The sequence below is a fragment of the Barbus barbus genome, assembly GCF_936440315.1.
Source record: "Barbus barbus genome assembly, chromosome: 27".
Lineage (NCBI taxonomy): Eukaryota > Metazoa > Chordata > Actinopteri > Cypriniformes > Cyprinidae > Barbus > Barbus barbus.
In genome coordinates, this window is record NC_136755.1 from 19,699,977 (window position 1) to 19,723,050 (window position 23,074).

Consider the following 23,074-nt stretch of genomic DNA (forward strand, 5'->3'; position numbering starts at 1 on the left):
TCTGTTCGCTTTTTTACTTGTGAGTTTACTTAAGTAGGTCAGGAGTCTCATTTCACAAAAAGCGCATATATGTAAATTAAGTCTTTTAGAGCATGTCACACTACAGCACAATGTTGTCACATGCTAATTGCTCATGTAGCCTACAGAGAATGTTTATATATATATATATATATATATATATATATATATATATATTTCTTTGATATGGTTGAGTAGTGCTTCACATTCTAGATTTGAAACTTGAAAAGCAAAGTTGGCTCACCACAGCTCCAAAAGTAGAAACAATAGGCCTATTTGTCACCCTGAACCACAAAACCAGTCATAAGTAGCATTGGTACATTTGTAGCAATAGCCAACAATGCATTGTATGGGTCAAAATGATCGATTTTCTCAATATTTTGATTTTATTGCACCATCAGATTCCAGATTTTCAAAGTTGGATCTCGGCCAAATATTGTCCTAGCCTAACAAACCATACATCAATGGAAAGCTTATTTATTCAGTATAAATCTCAATTTCTTTGACCCTTATGACTGGTTTTGTGGTCCAAGGTCACATTTATTTATGTTCTCACCACAGGTTGACAGACCTCTGAGAAGAGCTCTGAGACTCGAAACATCACCTATGGTGAGAACATAAATATTTTTCTACTTTTGGAGCTGTGGTGTGCCAACTTTGCTTTTCCTGTTTGAAATTGTTTTTGTGGTTGAGCAGTGAGCACCCACATTGAGCTTTTGGCCTGTTGGATGTGTGCACTCTGACTGCAATCTTTCAAGATTTGAAACTTGCCTGATTATGATGATAAAATAATGGGGAAAAATCTCCAAGGCTACAAAGCATTTTCTGAAAAGGAAACTCCACGCGGAAGGAGACACATCACACATTAAAATCACCAAGGAAAGAATTTATTCGAGTTAGACAATTGCATATTTAGCCTGTCATACATGTCTACAAGAACAGGTTGATAGCTTCTGTGTGCTAACGTGCTGATTTTGCACTTATGGTAAAAGTGTGTGTGTGGATCTATTTCACAGCTTTGCTGCTGAGGTTGAGTTTCCTGTGCACACCAGAATTGCTTGTTGTGTGTTTGTGGGGCAAGGTGGGAATGGGAGGCAGCACAGGTTCGAGCGGAGGGAGAACATGGCCATCTTTGCGTGAAAGAGCACGGATCTCATCACTGAGAACCTCCATGTCCTGTGATTGAGCCGATACCAGTTGCTGCAGCCTCTGCAGTTCCTGTTTCTCAACCAGACGGCCTCGGAACTGACCCACCTTAAACAAACACATACGCATTTTGAATGTTTTAGGAGTGTCCAGCATATACTGTACATTCACAGCTGCAGGTGCTTCTACTGCTTCATTTGTGAATAAACTGCAGTAAATATTGCAGCAATAATGTCAGAAGTTTGGCTTTATTAACAACAAATATGTAAAGAATTCAATAAAGAAAGTGATAAAATGTGAATAATAAATGAAAATACCGTCTTCTGTTGTCTGGCATTGAGATCTTCATCCAATGCTTTTTTCTGGCTGAGCAGGCTGTTCATTTTACGTAGTCTCTCTGTGTTTTGTTTCGTGATTTCTGTCAGTGCCTCTCTTGCTTCTATAACTTTTGCCTGGTTCACACACATAATCATGAACAACTGTTTTAGATTTTGGCAAACTTAACATAAACATTGGTTCATTATATATACTACTGTTCAAAAGTTTGGGGTAAGTTTTTTTTTTTTAAATACACCTTAATTCACACTAAATATGTGAATAATGACAATAGACCACCATTCACATATTAAGTCTGCTAAGAATTTCATACTTTTATTCAGCAAGTATTAAATTAATCAAAAGTGACAGTAAAGATATTTATAATATTACACAAGATTCATGTGACACTGAAGACTGCAGTAATGACTGCTGAAAATTCAGTTTGTCATCATAGAAATACATTGCATTTTAATATATATTAAAATAGAAAACAGTTAATGATGATATTATTATCATTTGCTGATAATATTATACTAATATTTCACTGCATTACTGTTTTTATTGTATTTTTGATCAGAGACTTTTTCAAAAAGCATTAAAAAACCTTTAAATGGTAGGGTAAGGCAAAGGTATAAGTGCCATTGTACCTCCCAGTGTTTGAGCTCCTTTGTGTATTTGGCGTCTTGTTCTCTGATTTCCTGTCTCATCTCCTCTACTCTCCTGTTGCCTGACAGAGTCTGCAGAACCTCAAGGTCAACCAGCAGTCCGAACTTCTTGAGCATCAGCTGCTCGCAACGTATTTCCGACCCTGCAAAGAAATATATTTAATGTAACACTTCATTCACTGAAACTCAAGTTTAAGGAAATATTTACATTTATTCATTTTGCTGACGCTTTTATCCAAAACGACTTACAATTGCTATATATGTCAGAGGTCGCATGCCTCTGGAGCAACTAGGGGTTAAGTGTCTTGCTCAGGGACACATTGGTGTCTCACAGTGGATTCGAACCCGGATCTCTCACACCAAAGGCATGTGTCTTATCCACTGCGCCATCACCACCCACCAAATATATTTGTCTCGTCCCTCAGTTTGTGAAAAAACACACTTTATAGTATATTTTACAGCTGATTTTACAATTAGCAGCAATTTGTGGTTTCAAATTGTCTCTGACCCTTTATTCTGGCCTCCATGTCTTTAAGGTCATGTCTTAGCTGTACGTGTTGCTGCTTGGCGTGTTTATAGAGCTCTCGCTGTTCAATCTTCTCCTGCTGCAGCTCTTTAATGCGCTTCTCCAGATGTTGAAGATCAGCTGTGTTCAGGACCAGTGCTGACTCAAGCTTACCCGGTAACAGACCATTATTCACATATTCAATCTGCTCAGACAGAGAGAAAGAGACAGAGAGACGATACTGGATGTAAATTACACTTTAGCAAAGATTAAGATGGTAAACAAATTAATGATATAACACAGAAGATAATCAGCACGTAATTATGTTCACACCTGATGCAGTCTGAGTGGCACCACCACATCCACTTCATTCAGCTTCTGTTGCTTTTCTCTGTTAATGAGCTCCAGATCGCCCTCTGCTGCTTTACGATTGTTCTGCACAACCTTCTCCTACAAAAACAAATGTACTGTCTCTTTAAGGCTGTTCTGTTGAAAAATAAATAATAGAAGGAAAGAAGAGAGGAGTGGAAAGAACTATTTCTCTCACTTTCTTGGTCAGTGTGTCATACTCCTTCTTTAAACCGTCAACAATTTTTATCTCCTCTTGCAGCTGCTCCTCCACATCCAGACGATGGTCACGCAACCTCAGTGTGTTCTCAAATAGCTCGGGATCACAGTCTGAAACACACACAGGACATATATTATATCTTTCATTATTTATATAAATGTATTTTTTAATGTTTTTGAAATTTATTTGTTTAAAAATACAGTAAAAAATTATATTGTAATTTAATAATATTACACTTTAAAAATCATTCTTGTATGCTGGTGCTCAAGAAACATTTCTTATTATTATCAACGTTTAAAACAGTTGTGTTTCTAAATATTTTTAATAAATGGTGATACTTTTTTTTCAGGATTCTTTGATGAATTTTATTTAATTGATTTTATTTTTTACATTTTAAATTTTTTTACTATCACTTTTGAATAGTTTAATGTGTCCTTGCTTAATAAAAGTATTAATTTGAAGAAAATGCTAATTATAATGCTAATTGGATGCCAATTATACTGACCACAAACTTTTGAATGGTAGTGTGCATAACATAATGTATGTTATATATTACGTACAATGCACAGGCGAACAACAGGGTGCAAACAAGACATTTGCTCTCTGAGGAGCTGGTTGTTGGTCTTACTTGGTGGACACACACTGTCATCCAGGAGAACTCCAGTCTCAGGGTCATCATAATCCTCATCATTATCCCCGTCTGATTCTTCTTCAGAGTCTTCATCACTGTCATCTTCCTCCTCTGTCACTGAAAGGAGGAACAAAACGAATATTACATTTTAATTAACAAAAACTTGACTAAAATTAAAACTATTCCAAACATTTTGTTAACTGAAATAAAGCTGAAATAAAAGACAAATATTAGATGAAAAACTTAATTAATTCATTAAACTTAAGAAGCACTACATTTTCTAACTGAAAATAAATAAAAACTACAACTAAAATAAACAAATTAATCTTAAATTATTTGTAAAATATAAATAAAAAAGCACAAAAGCACATAAAATAACTAATTGAGCTAATTTGCCAGTTTTTAAAAACAGAGTTCTCATAACTGAGAAATAAAAAATAAAAAATCTATGTATACATATACATTTTAAAACACTCATACATCATGGTAGCATTTTATTAAAAAAATATATTTTATTTTATTATTTTTGTTTATTAATAACTGCAAACATTTAAAATAGTACAAATATCAGAAATATCAGACAGTAATGAAAATTGCTTAATTAATTGTATTGAAAATAATGGAAAATTATTAATTAATGAAAAAAAAAAAAACTATATAAAAAAAAAATCCAAAGGTCCTACTCCTAACACATTTCCTTTATGCAAGATATGACTTCTTTGTATTAGTTTTGGGGTGAAATGTGACTTTTAGACAGGTTTTGTGAGATTCACCCAGTGAAATACACAGAACACTTGCAGCTCACCGTCACGTCCCTGAGGTTCTTTCTTCTTTGTACGCTTGATCTTTTTCTTAAAGACTCTGGTGAGGAATTCCTCAAACTTGTTGTTCTCCCCCAGTGAGGCCTGAAAAGTGGCAGCGATTGTTTTCTCCTTCCCTTGAAGTCTCAGGATGTCTCTCTTCTTCAGCTCCATCTGCTTCTTATTTTCGTGCATCTTGGTCTGACAAACAAAATGCTGAACATGAAACTATTCTGTACTAGATACACTAAATACTTGTGCAAATGAAAACACACCCACCCTGATTTCTTCCTCTTCCTGTATATAGGTGGTCAGTCGCTCCTGTAGTATGTCCTCCCTCTTCTCAAACTCCTTCAGAAGCAGCAGTTCCTCAAAAAGCGTCACATGTCTCAGATCAGCCAGTTTCATGTACACATCCAACTCCTGCTTCTCGTGACGCAACACACACAACTCAGCGTCAAAACGCCACAATGCATCCTCCATCTGCAGAAAGATTGAAAGAAGGATGGTTTGAAGGATTGTGCTAAATAATATCCCCCTTGATGTTCATTACACACCAAACTCACCTGTTTAAGAAGTTGGTCTTGCTGGCACAGGTTTCTGATCTCCTCAATATCGTTCATCTCTTTTTCTAGCTCTGTGAGCTCCTCTTCCTGTTTATGAGAGTGTGTTTCCTCACGTTCGTTCTCTATGTGCGTGTCCTGGACCTCAGTGTGTGTGTCTTGCGTCTCTTGTTCAAGCAGCTCCAGGATGTTCTGTCCATCCCGTTGCTCTTCCAGGCCAGTGGAAGCCATCTTGTCCCTAAGAGTGGCGTAACGCTCCAAGGTGGCCCGGGTGTATCTGTGTTTCCTCTCTGGCATCTCTTCTGGCATTAAGACGGGCACAGCTGGCAGTGGACGTCGCTTCTCAGGTGGCAGGTGCTGCTGGACCTCCTGTAACTGCTCCACCTGGGCTTGGAGCTGAGACACGATCTCCACCTTACTGTCCCTAAGAGCCATCACACGGGAGTTCATCTCAGACTTCTTCTCAAAGATCTGTAACATATAGAAAAGAACATAGACCACCACATGCAAACATCTGTTAAAACAAATCATTTAGTAGATCATATGAGCTCGGCTTATTTTAGATAAAAAGCCACAAAATATATGAAGAGGTTGTCATAACAATGGACAATTTTTGTTATGAGATCCACTTAATGTTGGTATAGCTTTTTTTGTCGAAAAACAAATTAGAATTCCTTTTTTTATTTCATTTTGATGAATTAAAAAAAAAACTGACTCTCACTAAAATGTTTTTTGCTGATGAAAACAACAGTTTTGTTGACAAAAGTATGCAAAAAAGGAGAAAATATGTTAGTAAGATTTTTTTTAAAGAAATTGATACTCTTTGTTCAACAAGGATGCATTAAATTGATCAAATTTGCAATCATACAAAATATTTCTTTTTCAAATTAATGCTTTTCATTTGAATTTTTTAATTATCAAAGAATCCTAAAAAATGTGTCATGGTTTCCACAAAAATATTAAGCAGCACAGCTGTTTTCAACATTAATAATAATCAGAAATGTTTCTTAAGTAGCTAATCAATTTCTGAAGGATCATGTGACACTGAAGACTGCAGTAATGGCTGCTGAAAATTCAGCTTTGCCAACACAGAAATAAATTACATTCATATATTAAAATAGAAAACAACTGTTGACTGTAAATTGAAATATTTACTATAAAAAAATCTTACAGACTCCTAAACTTTAGAATGGTAGTGAAGACCAGTTCAAACTTTTATTTTGAAAAATGTATAAATATTTATTAAAATAATAATTTATTAAAATTAATATAAAAAATGTCAAAAATATCAACATTTATAAACACCTATGGCAAAATCATATTTTATTTATGTATTCTAACTTACATAGTTCAAGTTGACTCTCTATAATATATTGCATTTACAATATTACTTGCATGTGGAAAGTTTCAGTTCAAGAAAGTTTCATTTTTGCTGATACATTTGTATCGTTCACCTTTTTTTCCAGTTCCACTAACTGCACTCTCTTCTTCTCCACGTTCATCCGCAGGTGTTCAGGAACAGTAAAGTCTTTCGCTGACTTCAGCTTAAAGTCGCCCATTTTCTCCTTAGCCAATCGGATCGCTTCTACATCCTTAGGGTCCTCATAGTCCTCACTAGGCTTAGAGGCAAAGCTGAGGAAGCATTAACAATGTTACACACCCACACACATAAACACAGACAGAAAGAGACACACACACTTGTACTTACAGTTCTGCCCACTCTTTTTTCCTCTTCTCTATCATAGCTCGGGCTTTCTCTGCCTTCTCGGCAGCTTTACGGAGTTTCTCCGCCTCTCTGCTGGCCAGTTTACGAGACCCTGACTGAATGCTTCCTGACTGCATCAATGGGTCTGTTACCAGCTCATCCTGCACTGCTTAGAAAGAAAGAAGGAGAACGATGACTGCCCACACACACAAGTCTAAATGTTAATTTAATACACTAATCCTATCTCACGTGAAATGTTGCTGGCTTCTTTGCCAGGCTGCGCTTTGCTCTGCCAGTGATCCTGTTCCATGGGTCCGCTCTGAGATGCTGCTGTGCCATGCTGGTGCAGGTGCATTTGTATGGCAGACAGAGCCAGCAGCCTGTAGTTGGAGACCTTATGTCCACTCTTAAACGCATGGACCGTGACCGTGTCCTCCACCACTGACTCCCAGAACCTACAGAGACAAAAGCAATATGAAAGAATAAACAAAAGGTGTGATGCTCAATTGTTTCTTCCTACAATTCAATGACAATAAATTCACAAATTGGGATTTACAAAAACAGGCTTCGATTAGTATATTTTTGGTATTTATTTTTTGAGCCTCATATTATAATTGCTTCATTTGTGTCTACTTTTATTTTTCCTTAGAAGGTTTATGAGAAAAATCTTTAAAGAGTCTCAGAAACTCATTCTCATCTCATTTCAAACCCATATGACTTTTTTTCATGTGTTTTTATTTTTACTTTATGTAAGTATGATGTTGTTTTGGACCCCACTGACTTTCATAATATGGACAAAAAGATTGAAACATTCCTAAAAATACCTTCTTCTTTTTTTTTTGTTCCACAGAAGAAAGTCAAACAAGTTTGGAACAACGTTAAGGTGAGTAAATTAAGACAGAATTTATATTTTTAACATATCCACACTACCAGTCAAAAGTTTTTGAACTGCAAGATTTTTTATGTTTTTTTAAGTCACTTCTGCTCACCAAGCCTGTGGTTATTTCATCCAAAGTACAGCAAAAACAGTACAATTCTGAAATATTTTTACTATTTAAAATAACTGTTTTCTCTTTGAATATATTTTCAAATGTAATTTATTCCTGATTTCAAAGCTGAATCTTTAGCATCATTACTATTTTTATTATTATTATTATTATTATTATTATGGTGAAAAAAGCAGAGTAGAAATTGTTCAAGTTTATCTGAAATAGAAATCTTTTGTAACATTATAAATGTCTCTATCCTCACTCTTGATCAATTTAAAGCATCTTTGCTAAATAAAAGTATGAATTTATATAATTACACCCCCTCCAAACTTTTGAATGGTTTCAATATATATGTATTCTTTTTATTTCAGATAAATGCTGATCTTTGGATCTTTCTATTTGTCAAAGAATACTGAAAATTGTTTTTACTAAACTGTTTTAAATATTGATAATATTAACAATAATAATAATAAATGTTTCTTGAACAGCAAATCAGCATATAAGAATTATTTCTGAAGGATCATGTGACACTGAAGACTGGAGTAATGATGCTGAAAATTTAGCTTTGATTACAGGAATAAATTAAATTTTAAAATATAAAATTTGGGTCTGCAAAACAGAAATATAAAATATATTATTTTGCTGTATTTTGGATCAAATAATGCAGGCTTAGTGCGCAGAAGAGAATTCTTTAAAAAAACAAAAAATCATACCGTACAAAAACTTTTGACTGGTAGAGTATGAAATTTCAAGAGAAACACAAAGGCAAAAAGCAGTAGCGGTATCAAGAAGAAAAATATTTTAACAGAAAAAGAATGGGGAAAAAGTAGCTCTGCATGGAGGCATAGTACATGGTCTGTAGTTTGTTAAGGCCGATGCGGTATCTCTCCTCCTCCCAGGCCAGTTCTTTCCTGACCTCCATCATTCTCTCTTCTGTCTGTCTATCAGTCTCCTCGCGGAAGCTCAGGTCCAGTTCAAACTCCTATAAGCACCCATAACATATTATGTTAGATCACTGTGTCTATGTAATCATGACACTGAAACAGGTGAGTGAGCGAGGAGGTGTGTGAGATCTATGCACCGAGCGATGGAGGCGGATGTGTTCAGGAAGGCTCTGGTTCTGCTCCAGTAAAGCTTGAAATTGACTCTGCAGTTCCGCCAGACTCTTACGCCGCTCCTGTTTCCTCTGCTCTGCTTCTTTATGCATGCGGTCCAGCTCCAGCTTCTGTTTAGCTGTTTCTATGCTGCACACACACTCTTATGCTAAATAAACAAGCTCCGGATATGCATGATAATAAAAATGCAAATTCGGTTATTATGTATTCATTATTTACTAGTGTTTTTGAAGCTCTATGATGTGATGGATGAAAATATATAGTTTTTCTTGTTTTTGTGATTAACTGAAATGAAATACTGTTTCTGTCTTGCTTTCTCATGATCATAGATTCAAATTATGTTTACTGAGATCACAATTTATTCATATTTAGAAAACAGAAGTTTCCTATTTGTAAATTATAAATTAGTCAAACATAGGTCGAAATACATATAATGCTATAAATATTTAATAATAAATAATAAATAACAAGGAAGCATTTCTTTTTATCTGGATTTATTTTAATTAAAATCAAGAACGGTGAGAGTTTAATTTTTGAAATATGATTTTTATATTTATTCTTTTTTATCTACTTTTCTATATTCATAATATTATATTATGTGATATGTTTAATCCCATATTTAATTGGTTAAGTGTTTAACGTAAAAAATCTTGTAAATGGTACTCTTTTCTTATCTTGATATGACACAGCGCTTGAAAGTAGTCCCCAGCTATATCATAACTAGTTACCTAGCTGGGGACTACTTTCAGGCGCTGCATAATATCATTGCACCCATGGTACGGCAGCAAAGTTCCTTGATTATTACGCCGGAATGAGAGTATAGTTCCTAGCCATATCGGCCTAGAAAATCATAACTTTTGATTTTCCGTCGGTCTTAGTACACAGTGTAACTACAGAAGAGTCAAGCTTTAAATAGCTTTAAATTATCAAAACTCTTTGGTCATTTTTGAGCGAGATGCTAATGGTCTAATCCGATTCAATGATCTATGCTAAACTAAGCTAAAAGTGCTACCGCCAGACCCGGAGATCCGCTGAATGGATTCAAAAACGGTAAAACTCAACTGTTTAACTCTTGGGGAGTTGTAAAATGAGCCGATTTTCAAAAAAAGTGGAGTGTTCCTTTAAGATAAATGTTTTCAAGAAAGTTTCATTGTTGTGATCATGAGATAACAAGACATAATTTATTTTAGATTTATATACATATATTTATATACACAAACAACTTAAATAAATATGACACTATTTAGGGCTAAACTTGTGGCCCACACAATGAAACTATAGTAAAAATTACCACACTGTTATCTATAATGTAACATAATGATTAAGATACATAATCAGAAGTAAATAAGTCCAATAAAATATTAATATTATTAATATATTATATATTATTATTTATACATAAAATGTTGTATGTGTTGTATAAAATATTTTAAAAATTATTATTTAAAAAAAAATTGACAGCCCTTATGCAGTACCTCTGTAGTCCTCTGGGGGGCCGTGGCACAGATAGAAAGGCACTCGCCTTGACCCTTATTACTTACTTTATTCAAATGCACATAGTCACCTGTAAGCAGAAGGATCCTCTATGTCCTGAGCTGCTTTCTCCGTCTCCAGCCCAACCTGTTTTCATGACAGAGTAAAATGGTTGAGTTGAAACACACAAGTAGACAACTGGCCACCAGAAATGAATACATTGCTCTTACCCTTGGAGAGGGCACTTTAGCGTGTTTAAGCATGGCTTTCTGGAGCTCCTCCTCTGGCAAACAGCTGAAAGAGAAGATGTTGCCATCCTCTCCTGCAGTCAGGACAAATGTATCGTCAAAGCTGAAGCGGATGTGGCGCACGTGGCCGTAGTGGTTGTCATGGATGCTGAGGGCCCAGTACACCTGCATGGAGCTGAGCTGAGGGTCCGAGGCCTGTACGGGGTACGCCCGAATACTTCCATCCTTCATGCCACATAACAACAACTGCCTGCTGGAACTGAGACAAGAAGAGTAAGGAATTAGGTATTAGGTAATTATCAACTACAATATTGATTCAAAACTGAAATAGAACCAAATCAGGAAAATAATTAGGATTACTCAGTCCTAGGCTATTAGTGTAGAGACAGAAGAACCTTACTTGAAGGTGATGGTGAGAACGGGGTTATGGTCTGCATCATGCACAGGTATGAAGGAAAAGGGCTCATCTTTCCTCTCTAATGGATCTTCACTCTGCTGTTCAGAGAACTTACAGTGGTACAAATACCCTGAGTCATAGCCACCCTGAAAGAGAGAGAGGGAGAGTTATTCCATTATTTTGAAATATAATGTATGTCTGTGAGTGTATGTACAGTACCATAGAAAGCCAGAAAGACCCTGGTGTTGAGTAAAAGCCGCAGTGTAGAGGACTGGGTGGAGATGGAATGTAAAGAGGAGGCAGTTCCTCTTCCTTCTCATCCTCTTCTTTCTCTTCCTCCTGTAGTTCCTCCTCTGTTGCATCTGGCTTCTGCTCCTTCAATTTCTTCAAGCGTTTCTCCCTCTCTTTCTTCTTCTCCTCTTTTCTGGCCTGCCTGAGTGCTACCTCTGCATCTCTCTGCAAACACACATGCATCCATCCATGTGTGGCAACATTTCAGCAGCAGAACATTAAACAATATAGTCATTACAGACCATTGTGGTGATTTTAATAATTGTGTTTGTATCATCACAGTTGATATTAAGAATCAATTTTATTAATATAAAAGCCAATCAACAGAATTATTATTTTTTTTTAATTATTGATAAAAGTTAAAATATTATTTTTAAAAGGTTTTATTTTGAAATAATATACTTAAAATAAACTTAGAAACTAGAAATAGAAAATAGAAATAGAGCGAGAAAGCCAAAGAGAGAGTCAGGGCATAACCTTAATTCGGGACTTGATGCTGCTGAAGCAGAAATGTATTGTGGGAAGATCAGAGAGTTGAAAGGTGTTTCCACCAGTCTGAGCTCCAGGATCAGGACACTGAACTTCCACCACGTGACCATTTTGACAGAAGATCAGCAGAGTATTTTTGTCCTTTAAAAAAATGCACAAATCTTCAGTGTCAATAAATCATATCTGATATGGTCACCACATGAAACGTTTCACTGCTAACAATCATCACTCACATGTGACTGAGGTGACCACTCCAGACCTTGCACAGGTCCTGGGACTGTCACAAACCCTATTGGTGTGTATCTTTCCCCCACCGTGAAGAAGAAAACAGTGCTGTCTGTGCTCTAAAGAGAGAGAGAGAGAGGAAAGGAATGTCATGTTAACAGCAGAATATTTTGACACTAATCATGCTCAATTACTCAGCCCCTACCCCAGTGGCCATGATCTTTCTAGATCTCTCGTAAGCGATGGCAGTCACAGGTGCATTGTGGGGCTTGAGAGCTTGTCTGAGGTGGAGTTCAGCATCTCCAGAGCGTGTGCGTCCTGCAACCGCGTGCAGACTCTGAGTGTTATACAGCTCCATGAGGCGTACCACCCCGTCATCGAAACCCACAACCAGCAGACCCCCGGCAGTGTTCACCTGCAGAGACACAAACACACTCCATCAACAAACAATATGACCACATAGGGATGCATAAAAAATTGGTACCATACTGGTTATCGTTCGATTTTAGAGATTTCTGCATTTATTGGTATTGTTTGATTGAATATTTATTTTTATTTTATTGGATTTTTTTGATTTGGATTACCTTTGCTGTCATCTTAGTCTGACTTAAAGATCATCTTGAAAAACATTAATGATTTAATAATGAATTCTATAATAAACTAATATTACTTATAATGAATAAATCATCAAAGAAATTAATATTAATTAAATTAATTAATCATTTAATAACACTATTAAATGTAATCTTTAGCAAATCTTTAAATTAATATAATTTTTCATACTGTACATTATAATGTTGTGGTGCCCAAATAGACTTCAGTGATATTATTATAATAATTATTATTATAGCATTCATTAATGTTTTGCGTTAAATTTTATTTTTATATTTTCAGTTTTAATTTTTGTTTAAATTCTGGTAATTTTGTTATCTGCTTTTGTCATTTTTATTTTATTTTTTTTATACTGCTTTGTTTTTATTTCAGTATTAGTTTAATTAATTTTAGTACTTTAACTATTTATTTTAGCTGGTTACCAAAGCAACATTTTGCATGTTTTTCTTCTACTATATTTTATTTTTAATAGTTTTAAGAAGAATTTAAAAGACTTGATTTTAGTTTTTAGTGTTTTATTATTAATTTATTTAGCAAAAACAGTATGTTTCACATCAGCCATTTTATTTGTTTTCATTTTATTTGATATTCATTTACATTACCATGTCTGAAGCCCATGTGAGTGTTGTCCCTCCTTGCCTGAAGCGGCATATCATGAGCTCTTTCTTTGAAAGAAAGTCAAACACCCTGACTGAGGCTGGGTAAGATAAAAAGGTATTTGTCAATGTTCTTATAAAGCACATCTCAGGTCTGTGTATGTGGGTGTATGTTTGGTCAGGGTTCAATTTTTCCTTACAGTCCAAGGCTGTAGTGGCCATGAGATGGCTACTTTCAGAAACATCCATGCCCTGAATGGCACCAGCATGAAATGAGAAGAGACACTCTGGATCTTGGGTCTGCAAAACAGAAAACATTCTTATCAGACCTATCATGGAAAACTAAAAAAGATTAAGCAAGCGTTAAAAATGACTCACAATGTTGGAGAATGAGAGATCCAATTTCCAAATACAGCCATTTGAGTCCTGTTATCAAACACAAAAAATATTCAGACTGGGTCTTAGTTGCTTTAAAATATTGTCAAAAATAAATAAATATCAGGGCTCGCAAAATTTCTAAATCCCTGGTACCCCTTCGGGCAGGTACTCTTCAGATTTTGGTAGCCCGAAAATTAATTTAACTAGCCCAAATAAAATAAAGACCATAAATGTCAATCAAAAACATTTTCAATACACTAATATCAACGAATATCAAGGAAAGAGTTTTATTTTACTATTTACAAGGTATCTGCAGAATTCTTAAAAATCTCTTTAAGGCAATTTGAAAAATTATTTCTCAGACAGTTTTAAATACGTTAAATGGTATAAGGCCTTAAAAACTCTTCAATTTAGTTGTATCAAATTTAAGGACCCGTGGGAGCAATGTTCCCTCTTGTGTTTTTTTCTGAGCAAAACTTTTCTCTTTTGGGCGGACATTTCGGTCACCTGAGCAAAAGCATTCTTTATACCAGACCTGTACAGCACGCACACAAAAAAGTGTGCAACTTTTAACTTTAATGTGCTATTTATATTTGATTTGACCCTTGATGTAACTAAATGATGTACATTTTAGGTTACCTGAGAAAACACTTTTACTGTACAATACACTGCAGTTAAAACGTTTGGATCAATAATTTTGATAATTGTATCTATTTGATAAAAAATACTGAATATTATTTCACAAAATAATATTGTTTTTAAATTTAAATTTAAAATAAATGTTTTCTATTTTAATATACTTTAAAATGTAATTAATTCCTGTGAAGCAAAGCAGTATTTTCAGAGTCACGTGATCTATTAGATGTCATTTTAATATGCAGATTTTTAATCAATGCTGGAAACAGTTGTACTGCTTTTTTATTTTATTTTATTTTATTTTTATACTGTATTTTTTTGGGACCTGTGATATTTAAAAAAAAAAAAAAAAGTTAAAAAGAACAGTGTTTAGTCAAAACAGAGATTTTGTGTTACAATATAAACTATTCAAAAGTTTGGGGTCAGAATTTTGTTTCTTTCTTTTTTAAAGATACTAAAGAAAGTTAAATAAACTTTATTCAGCAAGGATGTGTTAAATGGATCAAATTGATAGTAAAGACTTATATTGTTAGAAAATATTTCTATTTTGAATCAGTGCTGTTCTTTTAAACTTTTTATTAATCAAAGAATCAAAGAAAAAAGTAACAGGTTCCAAAAAAATATGAAGCAGCACAACAGTTTCAACACTGATAATAAATCAGCATATTAGAAAGATTTCTGAAGGATCATGGGACACTGAAGACTGGAGTAATGATACTGAAAATTCAGCTTTGATCACAGGAATAAATGCTATTTTATAGTATAGGTATTAAAATAGGAAACCAATATTAGAAATTGCAATAATATTTCACTATATCTATAAATGAATACAGCCTTGATGAGCAAGAGACTCAAAGTCAAAGACTCAAAAACAAGGTCAATTATTTATCAGGTTTATAATATAGCCCTAACATAATATATTATCAAAACAAACTATTTAAACTGATAGAATAGAATAGAATAGAATAGAATAGAATAGAATAGAATAGAACTGAAGCAAAACTTAAGCTGAGATCTGTAAGTTAAATATAAAAAAAACTTGAACATATGAATTCTTCTATAGCCGTCTAAACATCGTTATGAAGTACAGTTTGTACAATACTCTTGTGTGTGACTGTACATGTTTCAGAGTTTTGTTACCGTTCTTTGCCCATCCTCTGCTATTTCCAGCACTTAATCAAGCCACTCTTCTTTAATACTTGAGGATGTTTTATTTCACGTCATTGCGTTTGCGTCGTCTCTCGTGTTGAGCGCACTTCAACCATTGAAGTATTCAGTTTCTACAGCGACTCATTTGGTGCACATAGTTCTCTTTCTATGAAACCTGTAAACCGCATTCACCGATTCTAACTCTGTCGTGACATAAGCTCTATAGCGGTTTGCCCGAGTATTGCTATTCTTTCCTTTTTACTGGCGGCATTCAATCAAATGGCTTCCCAACTCATTTATGTGTGCGCGAGGCACATTATTTCTTCTGCGCGGCCGTGGTGGAAGAAGAGTGCGGTCGCACGCGCTCAGCATAGAGGGAACACTCCGGGTGAGCCCTGTATTTAAGGTAGCCCGTCGGGCAGGGCAGTGATACATTTTGGTAGCCCGACTGGAAAACACAATAGCCCCGGGACGTCGGGCTAGCGATTTTGCGAGCCCTGGATATCTAAAAAAAAAAAAAAATTGTACACCTGAGCAAACCAAATGGAGGTTTCTGGGATGGAGCTCTTGACCATAGAGTATAAGCTGACATTGCGGCCTATTATTATCTCATTCATGGGTTCAATCTCAAACAGGCCGCTGTCATCAACTGCATCAGCGGTGTCTATGGTCTCCAGGTTCCAGCCCTGAGAAAACGATGGAGTAATCGCTTTAAAAACTTTCAAAACTCAAAACATCCTCACCATGTAATACTTTGTTTCAAATAAGGTTATACTTTTTAGCAATAGCAACAGTCAGTGAAGTAGCACAATCTCACTTACTCTGACTGCTCCATCAGATCCTATGGTCATAAGTTCTCCCTCATCCAGGTTAAATTGGTAAATGGCTCCACTATGACATGTGCGTCCACCTTTACGGCATACTTCCACCTTTATCAGACCCCCCTCCCAAAGGAGCATGTTCCCCCACTCTGATCCTGACACAACCTGAGAAAGAAAGAGAATTAATTTCTACAAAAACCTGTTCATTTAAAAAGTGTGTAGGTTTGTTTGTGTAAATATGCAAAATAAGAAGGTGCTAAACCTTTCCATCAGGAAGCTCCACATATCCTTCTATATCGGTCACTGTTGTTTTTCCAAAACTTCCCAGCAACCCTTGCAACTTTAAACCAGTGAATGTATTAGCCATTTTCCAGAATCTGAAGAAAAAAAAAAACTCTCTCAGCACATGTATACACTACCATTCAAAAGAGTCAGTAAGATTTAATAATGTTTATGAAAGAGGTCTCTTATGTTTACCAGGGGTACATTTATTTGATCAAAGGAAATATTATTACAAATTATATTATTACATAACTGTTTTTTCCTTGGATATATTTTCAAACAAAACAAAGGTTCTCATATGTGTAGAACAAAAAGAAGAAAGTTTTTAGTCCAATAGGTAGCAGAATTTGTCCGCACACTGCAAAAAAACAGACCAAAAAAGGTCTACCAAAAATCCAATTATTTATTTTTCATGTGAAAAAGTGACAAAAGTACAAAATGCATTAAAAACAGACCAGAGAGCAGACGTTTCAGCCCATGCTTTCTTCAGTGCTCAAAGCTGAATTTTCAGCAGCCATTACTCCTGTCACATGATGCTTCAGAAATCATTCTAATAATATGCCGATTTAGAGCTCAAGAAACATTTCTTATTATTATGAATGTTGAAAACAGTTGTTCTGCTTAATATTTTTGAGGAAACCTGACACTTTCTTTTTTGATGACAATGAACAGAAATTTCTTTGAAATAAATATTTTTAGCAAACAGCATAAAAGTCTTTAATTTAATAGATTGCTGAACTTGCTGAAAAAAGTACTAATTTCTAAAAAAAATCTTACTGACCCCAAACCTTCCAACCTTAATATATATAAAAAATCTTTTTTCATTTAAAAAATTTAAAAGTTATTAAATGCAAATACATAAGTGAAAAAATTGACAGTAATACAAACCTAATGTGCCCAGTTCCAGATGTAGTGAGCTGTCCAACGCAGTCGGGTGAAAAGGTGACCCTGTAGACATCCTGAGAAAAAGCTTTATTGCACAGTGTCACCTGTTCCTGCCTCCAGTCCCACAGCGTAAGCATGTAGTCTGGAGCTCCACCCACACTGGCCAGTAAAGAGCCATCACGATTAAAATCCACAAAGCTGTATGCACTGCCTGTGCCACCTTCGAATTAAACACAAACAATCTCAAATTATGCATGTATGATTCTATCTCAATCCACGTCTCATTCAAATTTAAGTAATGTTGTCGTAGGCCATCTGAGCTGCTTCTGATGTCCTACCTCTGAGGATCCTGGAAGGCCGCAGGGATGGGTACTCATATATGATGATGTTAGGCTGATGGCCTTTCTCTGCCACTGCCAGATACTGCTTACTTGGATGAGTCTTTGAAGAGAGAAATTATATATTAGGTCTTATATTTGATCATCAAGTCCACAAAGCCTGTTAAGTGCTTTCTCATGTTGCTCATACACTCATGTATCAGGCCATTCTTTCTTTTTTTTTTCTGTTGCTGTTGATATTTTATTTTGCCCTTGCAGTTTTCATTCACATATAGTCACCTAAATAACAGTATTAATATACCATAATTGCTCCGATGCCTCCTCCGCTGCTAGAACGGATGTAACGCTGCTTTTTAGTGTGCACATCCAATAGGATAAGCAGATTCCCGGCTATGAAGGCCAGCGTATGCTCATCCAACAGCTGTAGGTTCCCTCTCCGACCACAGTCATAGCCAAACGAATGTCTGGGCTCAGTTTAAGGAGCAAATGAATAAACAGATAGTCAGGAATCCTCCACCCTTCATCACAGAGCAACAAACTACTACAGGTAATATGTTTGCAATAATTGCAGTTTATATGTTTTTGAAAAAGTCTCTTACGCTCACCAGGACTAAATTTTTTTTAATCAAAAACAGTAATATTGTAAAATATTATTTCAATTTAAACTAACTTTTTTCATACACTTTAAAATGTAATTTATTCCTGTGATGGCAGAGCTGAATTTTTAGCAGCCATTAATCTAGTCTTCGGTGTCACGTGATTCTGATATTTTTGCTGATTTGGTTATTATCAGTTATTATTAAGGCACAATTATTAATAATGGTTCTTATTATTATCATTGTTGACAACAGTTTTTGCTGCTTAATATTTTTGTGGTTACCGTTATACATTTTCAGGATTCTTTAATGAATAGAAAATGAATGAACAGCATTTATTTGAAATAAAAATCTTTTGTAACATTATAAATGTCTTTGTCATTAATGTCACTATTGATTAATTTATTGTGTCCTTACTGATTATTATTCTCTTTAATATTTTTGAATGTGTATCACGGTTTCCACAAAAACATTATGCAGCAAAAACTGTTTTCAACATTGAAAATAATAACAGGAGTAATGTCTGCTGGAAATTCAGCTTCAACATCACATGAATAAATTACATTTTAAAATATATTAAAAACTGTTGTAAAATTGTAATGATACTTCACAATATTACAATTTTTACTGTATTTTTGATCATATCAAATCAAATCATGCAGCTTTGAGCATTAGAGAGATTGTTCAAAAATATTATTACAAATATCAGTTATTCCAAACTTTTGACTGGCAATACATATATATACTGAAGTAATATATAGTATGTATTTTTATATATATTTATGTTAGCTGCTGTGGATACGAGAGGTGCAGCAGGTTCTGTGGGATGTTGGAGTCTGCAGTGATGAAGGGTTTGGAGCACAGTTCCTCATAGCTGTAGTACACGTCTTCTGGGATTGACTTCTTCTGCTCTTCCTCAGGGTCTCCATCACACTCTTCAACAGCTGTCTCCTCTGAAATGAAAACGCCATTAAATCAGGAGTTTCTTATGAATTCATTACGCATTTGACACACAACTGAGAAAATATATAAGATGAATGTGATAATCACTAATAATCAATCAACAAAATTTGCTAAACAATTACAATATTTCTCTACGTGACAGTTATTGTTTGTTGGCCAAACAGAAGTCAAGTTTGTTTACTGATGATGATGACCTAGAGTTAAAACGTTCAGATTTTGTTAAAATTGCACAAGAATTGCATGAACATTAAGTATTTGTCAAACACCTTGTTTCTGAGTCAAAGTAACGCATAGGAAGTGTTATTTCACCTTGCAAAGTAACTTCATCTGTTAGCGTCTCTGAAGCGTCCATGTTCTTCTGACTGCGTTGCTTAGCAACCGTACACTTCGCGCATTGCCCACTGGGTATTGTAGTCTATTCTTATAGCAACGAGACCAAGTGCGTTTCTATTGTCACAACTTCTTCTACTCACAAAATGTGAACCTCCGCGTATGAATCTCATACCTTATAATCATGATGGAACTGTTCAATAATTGTTTATAGCCTTTAAACCAATTATTACTCTATTAATAAGATTATTAGTCTATAATATTAAAATTGTAGACTAAATGGATTTGCAGAGATGCCACTAGATGGCAGCACAGTGCTCAGAAATAATGCACAGCAGTCAGATATAATAGAAGGATTCTGTCCTTTAACATAAGATTAAAACATTATAAACAATGTCTTATAAACAATGAAATGTCATTCATAAAAAAGCTGGCATACAAGCACACAATACACACCCAACCACTCTATGGGACTGCAGAATTTACAACTAGTCCTATGTTAGCTCTCTTTTCAAATGTGAGCAAACTCACCTGCTCACACAAAAACTGTGCATCACTCAGCAGTGATTTACAAGCCTAAACACACACTTCTGCTCACACGCACATAAACACACTGTCCCCATTTCACACAGCCATTAACAATCCGCCCACACACATCTCTCGCAAACTACTACTCAGCCTTCACAAGCACACACATAAGGTTTTTTTTTAATACTTTGCATTGATTGTAAATGTGAGCGCTTGTGTGTGTTTATCACACAGGCCAGTACAATCATTTCTACTACAAAGACATATGTTTCACCTTAAAGGGATGGTTCACACAAAATGAAAATTCTCTCATCATTTCCTCGCCCTCATGTCATTCCAAATTTTTAACACTTTTTTTGGGACATAAAAAGAGATGTTATGAAGAATGTTCATGCTGCTCTGTTCCATATAATGAAAGTTGATGGTGACCAGGATTTGACAAAAACACAAAAAAGCCAATATAGCATCCTAAAAGTGATCTATACTACTGTTTTTTTTTTTACTATATTTTGAAACCATACGATGGACTGAAATATTCACTGGAAATTTTGCTTGATATATTTTTGTACTGTAAATAAAAAAAATATATATCCACCTTATTTTTCAATGCGGAAGTAAGCCTTTTAGTGAATGTGCGAGACTTCCGCTTTATTAGCAGCTAGGGAAATAACGAGAAAAGTGCTATAAATGGTACAGCTGTCTGCACTACAAACCATTTTGTTCATAATTAAGATAATACATAAAAAATTAAGACACACCGGTTTGCAATATCAAGCAGCAAAATCAGCTATTTTTACCGGAAGGGATGACACCGGAAGCCACATACAATTCATTTACTAATGGCCGCGCCCTCTCTTATGGGAAGAAAGGTGGAAGATGGATTGTTTCAACTCTACTTTACAAAATGAAGAACAAAGAATGTGAATCAGATGTGGGTTTGCTAATTTATTTAATGAAGCCACTGTAAAGTGAATCGTTGTAATATCATATCGTAATAATTGCATTATAATATTTTTCGCAGATCATCAATAGTTATCCTGTAAGTGAATAATAATAATAATAATAATAATAATAATAATGCATATCAACAAAACTTTCCGTGTTTTCTCACTGGCTCGCCTCCAGCTTAGAATCTCAGAGCTAGAAGAAAGTGTACTTTCTATTAATAACTACATATGTGCTCAGCTCGTAAATACGATCTTTACTTAAACCTAAATTGAACTCAAAGACTTTGATCGCATAAAGCATACGTTGCATTATAAACGTTGCCGGTAGGGGCGTTATAACCTGACTGTCTTCTATTTTACAATGAGTTTTCTCTTTCGAGTCAATGGTGGAGACAGTCATGCCTGGAAGGTAAAGTAATGTATATTACAGAAACTTTCCTAAACAATAACACGTAAGGCTTCGATTAGTTACGTCCAGATAAACGCATGTAGCTTTGTTCAAACAGAACGCATGCATTGTCCGAGGCCTTGCGTATTTGCCAAAATATGTTTCTTGGCCTACTCTAAATGATGGCGTAATTTTCATTTTTGCTTGGACTACCTCTTTAACCCGATACGCGGGACTGTGTGCGTGACCGCACGTGTAGGGTTACTCATAATGACTCATTCTTTTCTCCAAAGAGGTCATTCTCTCCCCCTCACCTCGTGCATGAACTCACTGTTATCTGAGGTGAGTCACCTGGTAGGCTTGTTTGTGTTTGTAACACACATAGATACACATCTGTCTTACTTGAGAAGATATTTTTCGAAAGCAAAAGTAAACTTTAATTGCAAATGCTGAGATCCCAAACAGTATTCATGAGGTCTTCAAAAAAAGTCATTTAAATGGGAAAGTAGTTTGAAAACAAGTGAAAATCCAAGTTACCCACTGAGCGATTTAAATTATGGGTTTTATAACAAAGTTTATTTTTCTGGAAATGACTAGTTGTTTTGCAGACAGAACTAAGCTCTCGCTTAACAGTCCAGTCCAAACCATCTATAGCATATCTCTATGAATAAATATGCAAATGATGTTATTGTGCAGCGAGTTTAATTTCCTCTTTGTCAAAAGTAATCGTTCTTACAGCTCCGCCCCCTGCTGTGAAACTTAATTAGTATTTGTACTGCCTGTGCCCACACTGTCATTCAAATTGCACACACTTTTTGAAAAAGACTTAAAGCAGAATGTGACTGTATATGTGTGTGTGTGTGTGTGTGTTGGGGAAGAGAGGCTAGCCTGTGAAAAATTAATTCCCTTGTCTGCTCGCTCTAACTAGCCCGCACAGCAGGAATCACGCTATATATGTCTCTTATTTGGAAAAAACTAACAATTGCACGTGCAAACACGTCTACGCTCAATGCGACAATCCATTGACGGTGTGCACTTGGACTATTTTAAGCCTCCCTATACAGTGCTGTCTGTCAGTATGCAAACGTCACGAAGCATCTGTGTATGTGCTCATATGAAGGTTTAGACATAGATGAGGGCAAAGCAAGAGTCTAAGTATATATGTGTGTGTTTTGTGAGTTAGTCTGGTTAGCGCAGAGCATTGATGATGTGCTCTGTGGGGGGTAAGCCGCCTCATAAATCTCTGGATTTTTGCTCTTTCATGGAGGGTCTGCAACAGGAATGATAATGAAACATAAGAGACAGTGTCCCTGTCTATCATGCGCGCACACATACTCAAATATCTACTTTAGACATCTCTTCAAGCAGCCGGGAGAAATGGTGTTGTGGAAGTGCAGGCCAAGGTTGCAAATGCAGAAGATTCTCCAGTGAAGTTGCAGTACGCAATAAGCATTTCAATTCAGAAATTATGTTGTCTTG

The 23,074-nt window shown here is 35.4% G+C and overlaps 1 protein-coding gene across 1 annotated transcript; it reads right to left on the reverse strand.

Moving 5' to 3' along the window:
• Positions 1-885: 885 nt before the first annotated feature.
• On the reverse strand, positions 886-19,778 carry cfap44 (cilia and flagella associated protein 44). Its single transcript, XM_079381029.1, has 33 exons — positions 19,712-19,778; positions 19,242-19,392; positions 18,145-18,307; positions 17,844-17,946; positions 17,509-17,725; positions 16,601-16,715; positions 16,339-16,503; positions 16,048-16,203; positions 13,733-13,780; positions 13,555-13,654; positions 13,361-13,455; positions 12,352-12,561; positions 12,155-12,265; positions 11,910-12,062; positions 11,361-11,597; positions 11,145-11,287; positions 10,727-11,003; positions 10,588-10,643; positions 8,990-9,152; positions 8,760-8,890; positions 7,169-7,374; positions 6,923-7,085; positions 6,669-6,846; positions 5,218-5,685; positions 4,931-5,134; positions 4,657-4,852; positions 3,849-3,968; positions 3,200-3,330; positions 2,986-3,102; positions 2,656-2,857; positions 2,130-2,290; positions 1,482-1,616; positions 886-1,272 (listed from the first exon to the last, which is right to left on the reverse strand). The coding sequence occupies exons 1-33, from the start codon at positions 19,752-19,754 to the stop codon at positions 1,024-1,026; spliced, it is 5,367 nt and encodes a 1,788-aa protein (XP_079237155.1). The 5' UTR covers positions 19,755-19,778; the 3' UTR covers positions 886-1,023.
• Positions 19,779-23,074: the final 3,296 nt, after the last annotated feature.

What these genes read in the sequence shown, in the direction of transcription:
- cfap44 (XM_079381029.1), bottom strand. Translation starts at nt 19,754, where the DNA reads ATGGACGCTTCAGAGACGCTAACAGATGAAGTTACTTTGCAAG. An exon ending in TCTGGAACTGGGCACATTAG is followed by an intron (nt 16,716 to 17,508) that starts GTTTGTATTACT and finishes TTTTTTCTTCAG; the next exon opens with ATTCTGGAAAATGGCTAATA. An exon ending in ATGCCAGACAACAGAAGACG is followed by an intron (nt 1,273 to 1,481) that starts GTATTTTCATTT and finishes TGTTTGTTTAAG; the next exon opens with GTGGGTCAGTTCCGAGGCCG.